The 15,085-nt window shown below is 45.5% G+C and overlaps 1 protein-coding gene across 6 annotated transcripts in view; it reads left to right on the top strand.

The window, feature by feature from the left end:
• ppp2r5eb (protein phosphatase 2, regulatory subunit B', epsilon isoform b) overlaps nucleotides 1-15,085 on the top strand; it is a 39,357-nt gene that overhangs the window by 4,960 nt on the left and 19,312 nt on the right. For 3 of the 6 annotated variants that reach the window (XM_076748260.1, XM_076748262.1, XM_076748258.1), the window contains exon 2: nucleotides 3,151-3,314. In XM_076748260.1, the coding sequence (XP_076604375.1) occupies nucleotides 3,151-3,314 (164 nt within the window). The remainder of the gene's footprint in view (nucleotides 1-3,150; nucleotides 3,315-15,085) is intronic. The other 3 variants (XM_076748263.1, XM_076748261.1, XM_076748259.1) reach the window with 1 other exon arrangement.

Consider the following 15,085-nt stretch of genomic DNA (forward strand, 5'->3'; position numbering starts at 1 on the left):
ATAATCTCAGAGCGGGGGTGATTTTCAGAGGCTCTGGCCTGCTTTGTCCTGTCTGTGCGAGGCTCGGCTGCACACGGTGAACAGGTGTCGAGGTCTCAGTTTGCAGTTTTTGTCTTCTTACTGAGGCTCACAGTGAGGCTGAGATGCTGTCGGGACTCACTTTGTATGACATTTGAATAGTCCTGTGCCAGAGTTTGAAAGGTAAAACGGTCAACTACATAAGGCAACAGCATTTTTGTCCATGTACTGCACAGTTTCCATTAAGCTTTGTGTTCAGCCACAGGTTCATTTTTCCCACACAGCACCGAGTGTAGAACGCAGCAGGACTTGCAGAGTGATGCCGAGTTACCTGCCAGACTGGCAGGTGGAGGAGTTAAACCTAACAGCCACTGATCAGACAGACCAGTGTTCAGATTGAGGTATTTTCTCACCCTGGTGACGATTCTGATGCCCAGCAGAAGGCGTTCATACAGCTGGATCATTAACAGCTGTGTGGTTATGAAAGAGAGGACAAAGCGCTGTGTTGACAGATGACTCATCAGCAACACATGTAATTCATTTTATCATGTGTGAATCTGTGTTGCACTGTAGTTGTAAATGAAAACAATATCCCTTAAGCTGTAGTTAAACTAAATTTCTAATAACTTTTGTCATATTTTTCAGACGTGTAGGACTAAAACCAAAAATTATTTGCGCTATTAATCAGTCTGTCAACGTAGCGCCTCGTCCTGCCGTGCCTGAAATGAAGGACGTCTCTGCCGGCGTCTGCTACGTTCAGTGGAAGTGTAATATGAGGCTTATTCATCTTCGCTGTGTAGTGTAGCAGCAGTCTTTGACACAAAGGTGTTTCAGTAAGCCGATTGTTTAAACCGTCTTCTGGTAACTGCAGTCGTAACGAGAGGAGACGCGTCCGGATCACATCACATGTTTGTGTCCTAGTAATTAATCAGCGGCATGTTGCGCTGTCTGGGGAAAAAGAAAACTTGTCATAAGTTAGGAAAGTAGGGCGCTTTACTGCTTCTGCTAACCAATTTCCTGGGGGAAACCTGAGCAGGGTCCAGATATGGGTCTGGGACAGGAAAGAGCAAGGATTTGGTCATTTCCACCTCCTGAGTTTGCGAGTTGTCCTATTCTGATGTAAAATATCATGAAAACTAGAAAAAGACCATTTCAGCTGTTCAGGAACTCTGATTACTAATCACAGTTTTCAGTCTTGATTATCATCTCCGTTCTCTTACGCTCACATTGCATCAACACCCTGACAGTCTCGAACCACAGACAGGAGTGAGTCTACTCTGCATTAATCACTTTTAAAAGTGCAGGATATGATGATGGACGATCAGCTGCGCAGCCTCATGTCGCTCGTGAAAGGCTTTCACTGTCAGCTAGTGGCGTCCATATCCTCAGGCAGCAGGAGTGTGTGTGGGCGCGGGTGGTGTGTGTGTGTGTGTGTCCTGGTGCGTCCACAGCTATGTACGAGGCCTGGTGGACATACTGTACGGCTGCCTGTGTGACTTTGACTGAGCGTTTGAGATGCAGCCAGCACAGACTACAGCCTGCAGCGTCTCATTCACGTCGTGTTATGTAACGATGGTTTTGCTGGAGTAGTAATTCATTTCTTCTCTGGCCTTCAGTCATCCAGCCTGGTTGGTGTGGACTGCATCAGGATCTTTGTTCTCTCCTGACATCAGTGTCTTCCGTTACTGTTGGTTTTGGAGGAGTCTAGACATGGAAATTGTTAAATAAAACTTGATGACGCAGAGAGGAAGTAGAGGACGACACTTAAATTGCTTCACTGTAAAGTGAACTTAAGTCCGTAGATGAATTCCAGTCTAAAGAGGATCTGATGGTTTTGAAGGGTGGTATTGATGCTAGTATTTGAAGTCATGACTGGGTCCAGAGTGAAACATCTCGATCGATCATGAGACCCTACAGCATGTTAGCTTGATATGTGTTTGCAAATTGACGTGCTAGCATTACCATGTTTACAGTATTTCAGTTGAAACTGTCCTTACTTACTTAGCTTTATTTATAATGGTATGTTGTACAGTATGACATTAGCTGCATTGATTGATTTCATCCAGGTAGTAAAGAAGGAACAAGCTAAAATGCTAAAAACTTAATGTAATGTAATGAGCATGGCAGCATCGTCAGCCGGTTCGTCGTTCCCTCCTGAAGCTGAAAAGAAATCTTCCCTTTTATTTTTCCCCTCGGGAGTGGTTCAGAAAAGGAGTCCAGCGGTAGTTTGCAGTGAAAAGTGTGACTTCTGTTCCGGCTTGTTTTTGTTGTCACGCCTGAGCAGCCAGTTTGTTAGAAGTTTTTTAGACTTAATCAGCAGCAAACACACAGCAGTGGACGTTTCCTCAGCTTCCGCCTGCTGCGGCGGCGCCTCGAAGCCGCAGCACAGGCTGCATTGTTGTGGGTAGACGCTGGTGTTTTTGGTGTGGGGGTGTGTTGAGTGTGATGGTCCATTGGCAGGTAGGAAGGCGGTGTGTTTGTGTGCTGCAACTGGGCCTCAGCTCAGGCCTAGATAGTCTCCCATGCTGGGAAAATGAGGCCGTCTGCTGTGGCTGTGCAGGTTTGTCGAGCCATATAAAATGCTGGAGGATAATAATAAAAAAAAAAAAAAAGAAGTCAGTGGGCATGTTGAGCTGCATGATAATGGCCAAACACAACTCTCTCTCTCTCTCATTTATCATGAATGATGTTTGAGTTTAATAATGTATTAAATAACTTGATTCAATTTATTGGTTCATTTATAAATGATATTTATTCATAATGCCTTATTTATGTATTTAGTATTGAACACTACAGGCCTCCATACATAGAGGGCCGTAAAACGTCTTCAGGTTCAAGGCATTTTAATAATGGACTAACTTTAACTGGAGTCAAGTTGAAGGCATAAAGAGAAGTCTTATACATGAACACCACCTGATTTATAGACATTGAATATTATCTCCATCTCCAGTGAAACATATCAGAAAGTTGATATTTGCCTTCAAACATTCACATCAGCTGAAGGCCGGTTTCAGTTCTGTGAAACGGTTGATATTCTGTGGTTAATCGCTCAGCCCTCAGTGGACTGAGAGCTCTGAACGCATGTCGAATGTGATTGTGTTAACCGCTCGCTGCCCTCTGTGTTTCTCCCAGCAGGGCTATGTCCTCGGCAGCCACCACGTCTCCATCTGTGGACAAAGTGGACGGATTTTCACGGAAGTCTGTCAGGAAGGCCAAGCAGAAGCGGTCGCAGAGTTCGTCCCAGTTCCGCTCTCAGGGCAAACCCATAGAGCTCACGCCCTTGCCACTGCTCAAGGGTAAGAGGGGAGGAGGGGGAGGGTGTGTGTCATGTGGGAGGCTGAGGGGGTGATAACTCAGCCAAACACTAACATGAAGTTGCATCATGAAATCTACTTGCAGCTTTGCTTCAGTTTATTCTGAACACATCACAGAGGCGTTAACAGGCGTGTTTCACAGATGGAGCCTGTCAATGAAAGTCTTGCTTCATCACTTTCACTTTGAGCTTGTGACTTCTCCATTTAGGGTTATTGAAATTAGGCGTGTGCTGTCACTTCTTTAGAAATTCAAGGTAGATTAAATGAGAACTAACATGCAACCTGTTCTAACCAACCTGAACTCAACCCATGTTTCGAGCCTTTACAACTTTAAGCAGTCCCAAAATCCACTGAGTTAATCAAGTCCTTTAAGGGGACCTTTAGGGGCACCAGGGTGGTACATGGACTCACCAAGTCGAGGAGAGCCAGTGCAAATATTCTCCTGTGTTTGCCTTGTGGTGTCAAGATTCTTCAGAGAATTTTCAACATGAGCGCCACCTTTACCCCAGCTGGTCTTTTAGCATGTGAACCACGCGCTGCATGCGCTGAGCGGCTGTTTGTCTGCTGTCTGTCCCCTGAGCGCTTCTCTGCCCAGAGATGCCTTCATGAAATTTTGAACTGTTGTGAAACCGGCGCAGCCTCGATCGGAGCTGCTAAACTCGAGCCAGTTCATTTTCCTGCTTTGCTTGTTCCAGGGACGAGCTCTGTCTGACTGCTGTTGTTGTTACCATGCCCCGCTCCTGTGTGTGTGTGTGTGTGTGTGTGTGTGTGTGTGTGTGCGCGCGCCTGTGTGTGTGTCAGCTACATGCCTGGACAGGTATATCATCATGGTGATCACACAGGGCAGGTCAGTGCTGCTGTCTGTCTGTGTCACTGACGGAGAGAAAACCTGTCTTCAGTGATTCCTTCATTGTTAACGTTCATGGAAGGTTCTCATGTGGTTCATAAACATGTCATTCATGTGTCGCCAAAGACGCAGAAGAGGTCTGGTTTGTGTCAGAGCCATGACAAGTTGTGTTCCCTCATCCTGTTTAATGTGGGACAAAGTATCCGAGTGACCGAGTGTCCTTGCTGATCCTGCATGAAGAAAAGTTTAAAAAGCACAATTTGTGTTGGACAGCATGTTTTTTTTAATTCCCCCAGCTTGTTAATAATTGTGTGACCCCTTGGATTCATCTTGCGACCCCTTTGCGGCCCGTCCCCCACATTGGGGACCGCTGACCGAGATGTAGGTTGATGTAAAAACAGATTTTCACCCAAATTTAATTCAATGATGCATGTTTGTGTGATACCTTCTAATGGCCGCCGCCTCCTGACAGGATGCCGTGTCGTCTCTGACTGGTTAGTCCAGGAATGCCACAGTGTCACTAAGCTGTGGAGTGTGTTCACATATCACACGGCAGATCATAGTGCGTTAGGCGATGTGTGGTATGCAGCTGGGTGTAGTAATACACAATGAGACACCGCCTCACATTTCACTTGTGTAAATACAGCAGCGGTGTGGTTTGGTGGTGATGGCAGGAATGTTGCCACACAGAAACCAGACAGATCCTCCACCTGTCAGGGTCTGATAGAAACCACTTCCTGGTTTCTTCTCCGGCTGACCCTCCACCCTTCCCCTTCTCAGAGGGTGGGGCTTACATTCAGGACAGGAAGGGAGCCCTGAGCACTCCCTGTGTTTGTGTGTGTTTGTGTGTGTTTGTGTGTGTTTGTTTGTGTGTGTGTGTGTGTGTGTGTGTGTGTGTGTGTGTGTGTGTGTGTGTGTGTGTTAGTGTGAGCATGTTCATGCTCCACTTCCACTTGTTGTCCTTACATAAACATCTACATGCTAGCAGCACACAGCAGCACACCTGAGCTCCACCCTCACACGCTGACATCAGGACTCAAACTTAGAATTAAACATCAGACCATTTGAAAGAAAGAAGAAGAAGAAAGGCAGCACTGAGGTTCCTAGAAAGCTCCATATCTCATTTCCCTTTCCTGTACATCTACTCCAACAACTACAACTGCATTAATACAGAGAGAAACATTTTTATTAAATACTGTGATCACCGTTACGAGGAAACACTGCTTTTATTGCACTTCTGCAAATTGATATGTTTAAGCAGTGCAGAGGATGAATAATTTCCCTTGTTTGATTTCACGTCAGTTTCTCCAAACATGAAACAAAAATCTGCGTTTAATGAATGAATCATTTCTCTGTCACGGTGTCAGATGATTCTCGTAATCTGTTGCTCTGCGTTCCCATCAATTGCCAGTGTTTTATTTTCATTGAATGTTCCCACTTTTTATTTGAAATTTGAGCACCATGCAGATGAGGGGAAACAGTCATTTGATCTTTCTGAGTTAAGAATTGACATTGATTAAATGCATTTATAAAACGCTCTCTCTCTGTTCTGTCGCTCCCTGAACAGATGAACGTTGACATTTTTAGATGGTGTGTTTTAGTCTTGTCACTGTAGAAGGACAAAGTGTAAATAAAGGTAAAGCTGTTTGCTGCCATGACAGCAAATCTGAAGTCACCTGTTAGTATCCTGATACTCTGGCTGAATTGTCATTTCATTTGCATTTTTAATTGATGAACAAATAGATGTGAGTGGTGATTCAGAGGTCAGGAAGCAGGCTCAACCTGCTACCTGTGACTCAGGTGGATTCTTACGGGTTCAAACTTGATGATATTTGTGTGTTTCTTTGTTTGAAGGGACAGCCCAGTGCACTCTGACCTTTCAAAGCTTGTGACTTTTGTTGGGATTGTCACAGGAAACAGTTAATCATCTCCAATTTCCATGGCAGCTAACAGCGTGATGAACTGTATTCTATCAGGACATCCCGCCTAGGGAGTAAATAAAGGAGTAGCACTTACTGCAGTAGTATTTCGAATGTAGGTTACAGTTTTAATTGCGTACTCGTTCGGTGAGTTTGCCAGCAACAAGTGCCATATGTGTAACAGTCAGAATGTGCTTTCAATTTTCATCATGGCGTCTTAAAGCTTGTCCTTTATGGTGGCACTGTGTTTATCTGTGGCTCGGTGACTGAGCCGGCACACGGTCGGTCTTTTTCATCACCTCCCTGCTTCAGTTTCACACGTTCGGCTCACATTCACACAGCTCCCACATTTCTCACCTCTCCAGTACAGTCACAGTCTGCTGCTCCTGACCACCGAGCAGCTCCGCCGGAGCTCCCGTTCCACCCCGCATGGTCGTTTCAGGAGGCGTTCACTTACAACGGAGTCGGGCTGGCCTGATTTAGAAACATGTCGGACACGTCACAGATAACAGATTTCACTGCTCAGTGCTGTTCCCTGTCTGCTGCCTCTCGACTGTACTCTGTTCCTGCAGAGACAGACTGTACAGTATGAAGCGAAACACAGTGCAGAGAAGGTTTTTCCATGATTTCCAGCTGTATGTTCGTATCATCAGCACAGTCTTGATGAGCTGAGAGTTTCAGTTGGAGTCTGCAGCTTCGTTCCCAGGCTGTGATTCAGGATGAATGTGGGATAATGAGGAGCTAGAAGTCGTCTGATGGTTCTAAGTGAGCAGGAGCAGCTTCAGCTTGCAGGTTGTGAGATGGAAACAAATGCAACAATTCACAAAAGTAAACTGGAGGCAGTTTTGTTAAAGGTAACAAAACAAATATTATAGACCGGCTGCAAAGAATCAGACTTGTTGAAGAAGCTCGTGTGTCCTTTTGTTCATCCTCCGTGGCTGAAATGCAAAAGCAAACCACAGCCTGTAGTCCGTGAAGGAGCAGGAGTGTCTCATTTATTTCCCAGGATTTAGATCAGGATACCTTCCATGTGGTCACAAGACAGCCTCTCTAACCTCTGAGCCTCCCTGCGCTCCCATATATGACTGTGCAAACCAAGTGGAAGAACGAGGATTAAGTTCGCCTATTCCACTTGTCTGTTGAGAACTTTAAGCCACATATAAATAGTGGACTCTTTGTGACAAATGCCAGAAGTCCCCTGTTAAACCACCAACCAGTAAAATTGAATTAATGAACGCAATCAACCATTGTGGCCGAACAGAGCCGACCTCAGACGGCCGTAACACATGGCCTTCAGATACGCCGCACAATGGCTGCCTTTTGTCGTCTCCTTTACCAACAGGCTCCTCTACCTCTAATCTCTCAGCATTATATAACTGGCAGGGAGATGTGTGCTGGGCAGAGCAGAGCTGTGTTTTATGAACTGGCTGGCGGTCTCTGAGGCCGCCCCAAGGCTCGACCCATTTGGGAATGTTTTACACCAGCGTGCAGAGGAAGAGGTCAGGCATATATGTGTTTGTATATATATGTATATAAATATTTGTATTTTTCAAGATCTCAGTGTTTTCTAAGATTGTTTTCCAGTGTTTATTCTATTTTTGTTCCCTACCTCCATGCTGTTTTTTTTTTTTTTTTATTGTAGATGAGATATTCTTTGTTTTTCCTTTAGATACTCCCCAGACGTGCCTGCTATTCCTTTGAAGTTGAATTCCTGTTATCCTGCTGTGTGTGTATTGCTGCGTGGTATTTCAGGATTGTTTGTTTTATATAAGAAAGAAAGGGGACACAACAGGTATTTTTTATTTCTAGGACGCTTTTAAAAACCACAACTTCCTCTGCTTTTGAAAAGGATTTCCTGTTTTCTTGCTTTCTGTTCATTTTTTGGTAGCCGTGGAGGATGCTGTCATTTACTGTGGCAGTGGGGATGTGATGTCTGTTTTTTGTGTTTTCAGGCCACAAAGCAAACCTGTTGTCCTGCTTGTCCTTCATTTGACCTTTTCTTGTTGGGATGCTCATTTCTCTGTTTCCTTCTTTTTTCTGTCTTTGTAATGGAGGCAGCTGCTTTGCTGTGTGTCTGTCCCCTCATTTCCATAATCTCTCTGCGTTTACCTCCTGCCTTGAGGTACACATGTACACAGCAGCAGCAGAGGTGGGCGTTCATCTGGACAGCTGTACTCTGCTAGCAGACCGCGGAAGCACATCATCAAGATGCACAAATCACATCTTTTCCCCCTCACCCCCTCCTCCTCCTCCTCTTTCTCCTCCTTCTCTTTATGGGTTCGTCACCGTCACAGGTCAGGCTTCAGCCAAAAATGACAAGCAGGGTCTTGGTGAAGCACGGTGGATTATATAAATCCCGTCGCTGGCAGTGCAGCTCATTCCTAGACGTTTAGAGGAAGACGAGGAGGGCGCAGTTTCCTCAGGGGGATCCCTGGGCAAACGGATGACGCAAGCAGAAGGAATGTTCACAATGGACCCAGTAGATTTCTCTTCTTCGTCAAAGCCACGCCCCTGCTCGGCAGAGAGTGAGGCTTTTTCTTCATGCTGCCAGTCAGCCCGATCCACAAGTTTTTTTATGAACGTTCAATGGAAAAACCTGCATGAACATACAAGTCGGTGCTGTTTGTACTAACACCACTGGGCTGGTGTTTCTGAAACAACCGGTTCATAACATCCAACAGGTATATAATCCCATTCATCATTAGTGAAACCCTCACTGGTTTGGCGGGAGTGTGTGTTTTGGCATCTTATCGTGCAGTACAGTGACTCTGAAGCCTTTGACCTTGATTGGCTGAGAGGTGCGTTCTGTCACAAGCTGCAGCAGTAAATCTTTCATCACTTAAACCGCCATCTGTCATCTGAAATTCATTTAATGCCACGTCAGTCGGAGTAACGGCACACAAAATCTGCAGTTTGGTACATATTTTGGTTTTGGGGTCGGGCCTGGTTTGTTTTTAGAGCTTGTGCTTGTTTAATCTGGGCAGACAAAGCATATTAGTCAAAGTATACACATGAAGCAACGTGAAAGCAGACCTTTAGAGCCCTTTAATTGATGGATTCAGTTTATGCTTTGGTAAATGGTTAAGCTTGTTTGATTATTTCGACAACTTCGGATGAACCATTTCAGCACACAGTTTGGTCTGATCCATCAAAAACGCTCATTTAGCGTGTGAGCTATACGTTTAACGGCTAACCCAGCCAGCTGTCCAAAAGCTCAGTTCTCCTCGGCTGAATTGTATTTCACAGTTTTTACTCTGCACATGCTCACACTTGACCCTGTTTAGAGTGAAGCAGGCCAATTTCACGGTAATGTCTTTTTCACAAAGTGTACAGAAACAAAGAAACGTGACGACAGAAGTAAACATCCCGTCCCAAATGACTGAGGACAGACTCGTACCTTTGGACCTGGATGTTACTATTAGAACTCCATAATGAAAAGGAAAATCTGAGAAAAGATCATAAGAACGATGCTACTCTCACCGCCCCCAACAACCGCTGGCAAACTGCCCTTGAGCAAGGCTCTTAATCTGCGAGCAGTGGGAACGCATGCAACTTTGTGAATGTGAAGCAAAAACAAAATACATGGACACCCCGCCAGAGTCTCCTGAATCGATAAAGGTTGAAGAAAAAGCCCAAAAAGTGAAAAATGGAAAGGGAAATTGGACGCAGTACCTGCTCCTGCTGCCTGTGGACCCCCAGGGTTTTCTTCTTTCAGGGATTTCTGTGCTGCGACGCCTCGTACATGTGGATGGTGAAAAGTTTTCTCCAAAGTCATAAACATTCATAAGAGGAGGGCCGGAAAAATCGCCAGCATGCTCCCAGGTTACCGCCAGGGTTGGCATGGCAACAAAAGAGATCACATTGGCTGGATGAATCCAGCCTTCGTGTGCCTCGGTGTGAAAAGAGACTGCAGTGATATTGTCAATATACAGTAGGAATTACATAATCTCATTTACATACATGGCGGCGTATACACTCCATAGTGTTTCCACAGAGATGTTCGCTTCAGGAGATTGAACAAGGAAAGCAAACAGAGGAGAGGGAGAGCTGAGGAGGCTGGAGGGAAACCTGGAGGAAGGATTGATGTACTGTGGCCGAGAAAGGGAAGAATGAGGAAGAGGAGGGGAGGAAGATGGTTCAAACAAAAACAAACTGAACTCCTTCTCCAGTCAGGAATCCGTCCTTCATTCGTTCCACTTCTCCTCTCTTCACATGCACATCAGCAGCATTCAAACACACGTCATGGTGACAGGATATTACACCAAGCAAAAAGCCAAAATGGTCCCATCGTGTTGGATTTAATCCCAGATGTGCCCGTAACGCCTTAGAGAAACCCTCACCAGCAGAAAGAACAGCGTGGTCGAACTTGTTAATCAACAAGCAAAGTTTTTGTCGTCTTTCAGCCGTCGTTAGTTTGAAAGGACGTTCTCCACCAGTCACAGTTGTTCCTCTTGGCTGTTCAGGCTGGCTGTTAAACTGAAAGTACCTGAGTGAATTTGTAGTCGACCGACGTCCGTGTGAGGCGAGGAAAAAGATTTGTGAATAAGAATCAGCTTCCCTGTCCTCCTTCTGCACCTGTGACTTGAGTGTTCTCCTGCTCCCAGCTCTCCTGGAGGTGCTCTCCTCTCATTCCACGCTGACTTTAGCTGCTGTGACGTCTCTCGACCCCCCTCCTGTCACAGATGCTTTGGCGTAAATGGGAAAAACCTGACAAACGCAGCCCGTTGGATCACAAAAGTATCTGATTTCAACAGCAACCCGGGCTAACGTGGGCCAATCCTCATGTGGCCGAGCGTGTTGTTGGTGTTTTCGACCTGAATTAAGTTCCCTTCACGTCTCCGGCTCACTGCCGTCCTCACGTAGGAGGGCCGATGTTCCTCTGACCTCTCCGGGCAGCAGGTTTTTAAAAAAGCGAGGTGCAAAAAATAGAGAGACTGAGATGTACAATGCTGCACAGCCCGCCCCTGTCTCTCTCCGCCGCTGCCTCAGTCTCTCTTTGGCCAATGAAGCCCACCGACCCACTGCCTCATCTTCCCTCCCCTCCACGTCCTCCCCTCAGGAGAAACCCGATCCATGAGGTGTCTCTTTACATTTTTCCAGCCCCACTTGCTACAAACAAGCCACAAGAGGAGTGTGGGTCCGTTAAACTTCTCTTGTCCACATGTTTGGCTCAAATCCGCTCACACTGCAACGTTAATGACTGCCGTTTTCTGCTGTTGGCGTCCAGCAGGAAGAGGAATCCTGATCAAGTGAGTGACAGCGTTCGTGAATGTGTGTGCATGTGTGGGGGTGCTCAGCAGCGAGCACAGAGGCATTGAGTGTTAAAGTTAGCCTCTGCTGTCAGGGGCTGTCGCCGCTACCAGCCGGCCCAGCCTGTCATGTGTGGGGCAGATGGAAAGGTGGACTTAAAATGGACTGGGAATGGTAACAGAAGACGAGTGTTTTCACTGGCTGAGAGGAGAATGGAAAGTTCATTGCTGGACTGAGAACATTTTATCTTTGTGATTCCTTGTGGAAGAATGTGTTGCTTTGTGTTCAGGTCAGTGTTGACATTCTTCAAGGGGGGGGGGGGGGGTTCAGTCTGTGGCCCAGTATCAAACCTGCTCTGAATTGGAACCAGTTGCAGAGGAGAACCACTGAGAACATGCCCTTTGATTCTGCTTTGAGAGTCTTGAAAGTGAAGTTTGGGCCTGCTGAGCTTCCATCTTAGCTGTTAACCATGTGCCAGTACGCGAGTGGAGTGTTTACGGGGGGCGGGGGGTGCAGCTGCTCATTATTGTCAGTTTTGAATAATCAATCGTGTTTTTCTCATTGATTATTTGGTCTATGAAATGTCTGAAAATATGAAATATCTTTGCTTAGGTGCTGTGGGCACCTTTGAGGAGGTGATGAGTGAGCCGAGGTGGAGGACAGGTACCTCCTGTGTCGTGTTGTGTTGAGTTTGGTTCACTGGGGCTCGTGTGGTGGAATTCCTGCTATGTGAGTCCCGCGAGCGACCCGGCGCTCTCACCTGGACTCGTGAACGCTGTCTTTGTGTGAACCGTCCCTGATGATCATCGCTGCTGCGCTCTCAGAGAGCAGCTTTTATGCTTCAGACTCTGAGCTGATGCTTCACAACAGTGGCTTACTTAAACTTTTGACGTGACACATCAGCTGTCGGGGGGGTTCAAACCTATGACCTGTCAGTTATGTGACGGTCTGTCCAGCAGGTGCCAAACAACACGACCCTGCCAACTTGGATACTAACGTCTCAGAATTGAAGCAAATGAAACATTAAGATATATGGAGGAGTAAAAGAAGAGTTAAAGTTCAAGACCTACTCTTATTTTAAGGTTATTTAAGACCTTTTTTTTCCCGCTAATCTGTGATTCAAGTTATACTTTATGTCTCACATTAAGCTAATATCAGATATATTGAACCATCTACAAATATCTTCTTCAATAATTGAGGAGCACTTTAAGCAAATATCAAATAAAAATGCCAAAAATCTGTTAGTCAGAATGAGGATTTGCACGTTTTCTCAGGTCATGTTAACCTGCATCTTAAACGTTAGTCAGATAAAATAAGTCATTTCAAGATTTTCTTCTGCTGCTTGTTTCTTCTGACCAGAAGTCCAGAAACCAAATAAGAGTCATTTTATCATCATTCTTGACTCTGAATTCATTTGACACTCCTCATTTTGTACCATCTCTGCTGGCACACAGTCTGTGATTGGCATCAAATAGCATTTAAAGAATCACTTCAGTTGCTGTTTGTTGCATAATGCTGAGGTTGTGTAAAACAGATGAAACTCTGTAAATACACATTATGGTTTCTGAACAGACAAGCACCTAATTAGCAAATAATTTAGAATGACATCTCCTGTCATGGAGGTGTTTATCCAACACAGCATCATTAGCATGCTCAAGCTGGAACAGAAACCTCCACACTGGAAGGTTTGCTGGTGTTTTTATGTTCACTCGTTGAACTGCATGAGGAGCGTTATCCATAACCCTGACTCCAGCAACAGAAGAGCAAATGTAGACATCGCCGATTCAAAGAGGAGGAGGACTGCTTCTGGTCTTCAGTGTCTGACGGCATTTATTGAAGGTTTTCTCAGGTTAAGGGTTTCTGGCATTGAGAGGTGCTCCAGTGCTCTTAAAGCACATGTCTGTTGTGAAGCAGTGGTCCAGGTCCCCGTATGAACACTAACACGTTAGTCTCGCTGTAATCACTCGTCCTGTTCTTACTGCACACTTCAACGCTTTCTTAACCTCAAACAAACTTTTGAATGCACTTTTGCACAGAATGATGACTGTGGATTTGATCCCCCATCAGGCACTTTGAAAGCACATTAGGAAAGGAACTTTTAATGGCCAGTGCAAATAGGAGGAATGTTTACAGCAAGCAAAACCTGTTCCGGTGTTCACATGGGCACCGTAGCACTGTTTGAAGAACCTTTTCTCAAACGCAAAGCCTTGTTTTCAAGTGTAGGTCGAAAGGGAACATTGAGGAGAACCTCTGCCTCATGTCTGTTGGTGTTAGCTCACCAAACATTTCACTCAGCTTGATGAAGGTCTCAGTCATCTCATTGCTGTGATGACTGAAGCGCTGATCGTGGACTCTGGAGTGTTTGCTCACATTAGGAGCTTGCAGGACTCTCATACTTTGCCTCAGTGAGATACAACTCAGACATTTAGTACCTTTGACGTGTTACCTGAACACTGGAGTGAAAGTGACGGGGGCTTCCACAGCTCTGCCATCTGCCATGTTGCTGAGAGCAAAGTTTACCCAGGACGAGTGCATGTGTTAATGATTGACAAGAACCTGGTGCCTTGCATGGAACGTGGAGATAGGTGCACGGGTAATTTGTATCTGGGCCACGAACATATATTTATATGTTAGAGTTCTTCTGTTACACACATCCTGGCCTGCTACCTGCACGTGTGTGCACAGCGCGTGCATGCATAGCACTGTGCAACAAGATCTGTTATCTGAAGTCTAAACCTATCACACTATAGTTTCAAACCAAGAAACAACATCAGATTGTGTCACTGCACATTCTTGGACGTGTCGCTGAACTTTTTGGTGCTTGGATTTGGATCTTTTTTTGGCTCAGAAGTTGAACTAAAACTTGGCTAATCAACAGAAACTGAATAGCTAACAGTTAATCCTTCAGAATTATAGTTTAAAACATTAAAAAAATGAAAAATCAGTCACTAAAGCTAAAAGTAATTGGAGCCAAAGAGCTCTGCGTTGCACTGCTTGCACCATGTTTGGTGCACTGTGATCCTGTTCAGCATGCGGTGCCTGCTTGACTCGGCTGGCGTGGCACGGCTGTTTCACTCTGACTGCTGTGGCCCGCTGTCCTCTCCCATCTTCATATATCTGTTCCAGTCTGCATGTTTACTCCTTTAAATCTTCATCATAATGGAACTGCAGCTTACTGAAAGACACTTGATCGATTCAGTATTCATTTTCAAAATGGATCTGTTTGTTCACGTTTTGTGGTATCAGCAGATGAAGGTAACCAGGAGCTGGACTCCGTTCATAGAACACTTTTCTAGTCTTACTGACCACTCAGAGGGCTTTACAACACAAGCCAGCACTCAAACACACATTCATACACTGAGGCAGAGGTTACCATGCTCATCCGGAGCACACTCACAAACAATGGCACAGCATCGAGAGCAGTTCTGGCTTCAGTGTTTTGCCCGTGGACATGTAGACTGCATGACCTGATCTGATCAGAGGACAGCTACTCTAACTCCTGATGATCAGACTTCGTCTTTGTTTTCTGAGAATTCACCCCGTTTAGCCCCAGACTCTGACAAACGTCAGACCTTTCTGTGTGAATGAATGCAGCATAAGACAAAAACCTCCCTCAGGTGCATCGTTAGCAACACCAACCAGACCCAACGGGCTTTTTTCTCCTTTAAATGTGATCAAAATGAAAATCTGTCCTGAAAACAAAAAGCCTGAATCTGGCAGATGTTAACATACCAGCA

The sequence above is a fragment of the Chaetodon auriga genome, chromosome 14 (assembly GCF_051107435.1).
Source record: "Chaetodon auriga isolate fChaAug3 chromosome 14, fChaAug3.hap1, whole genome shotgun sequence".
Taxonomy (NCBI): Eukaryota; Metazoa; Chordata; class Actinopteri; order Chaetodontiformes; family Chaetodontidae; genus Chaetodon; species Chaetodon auriga.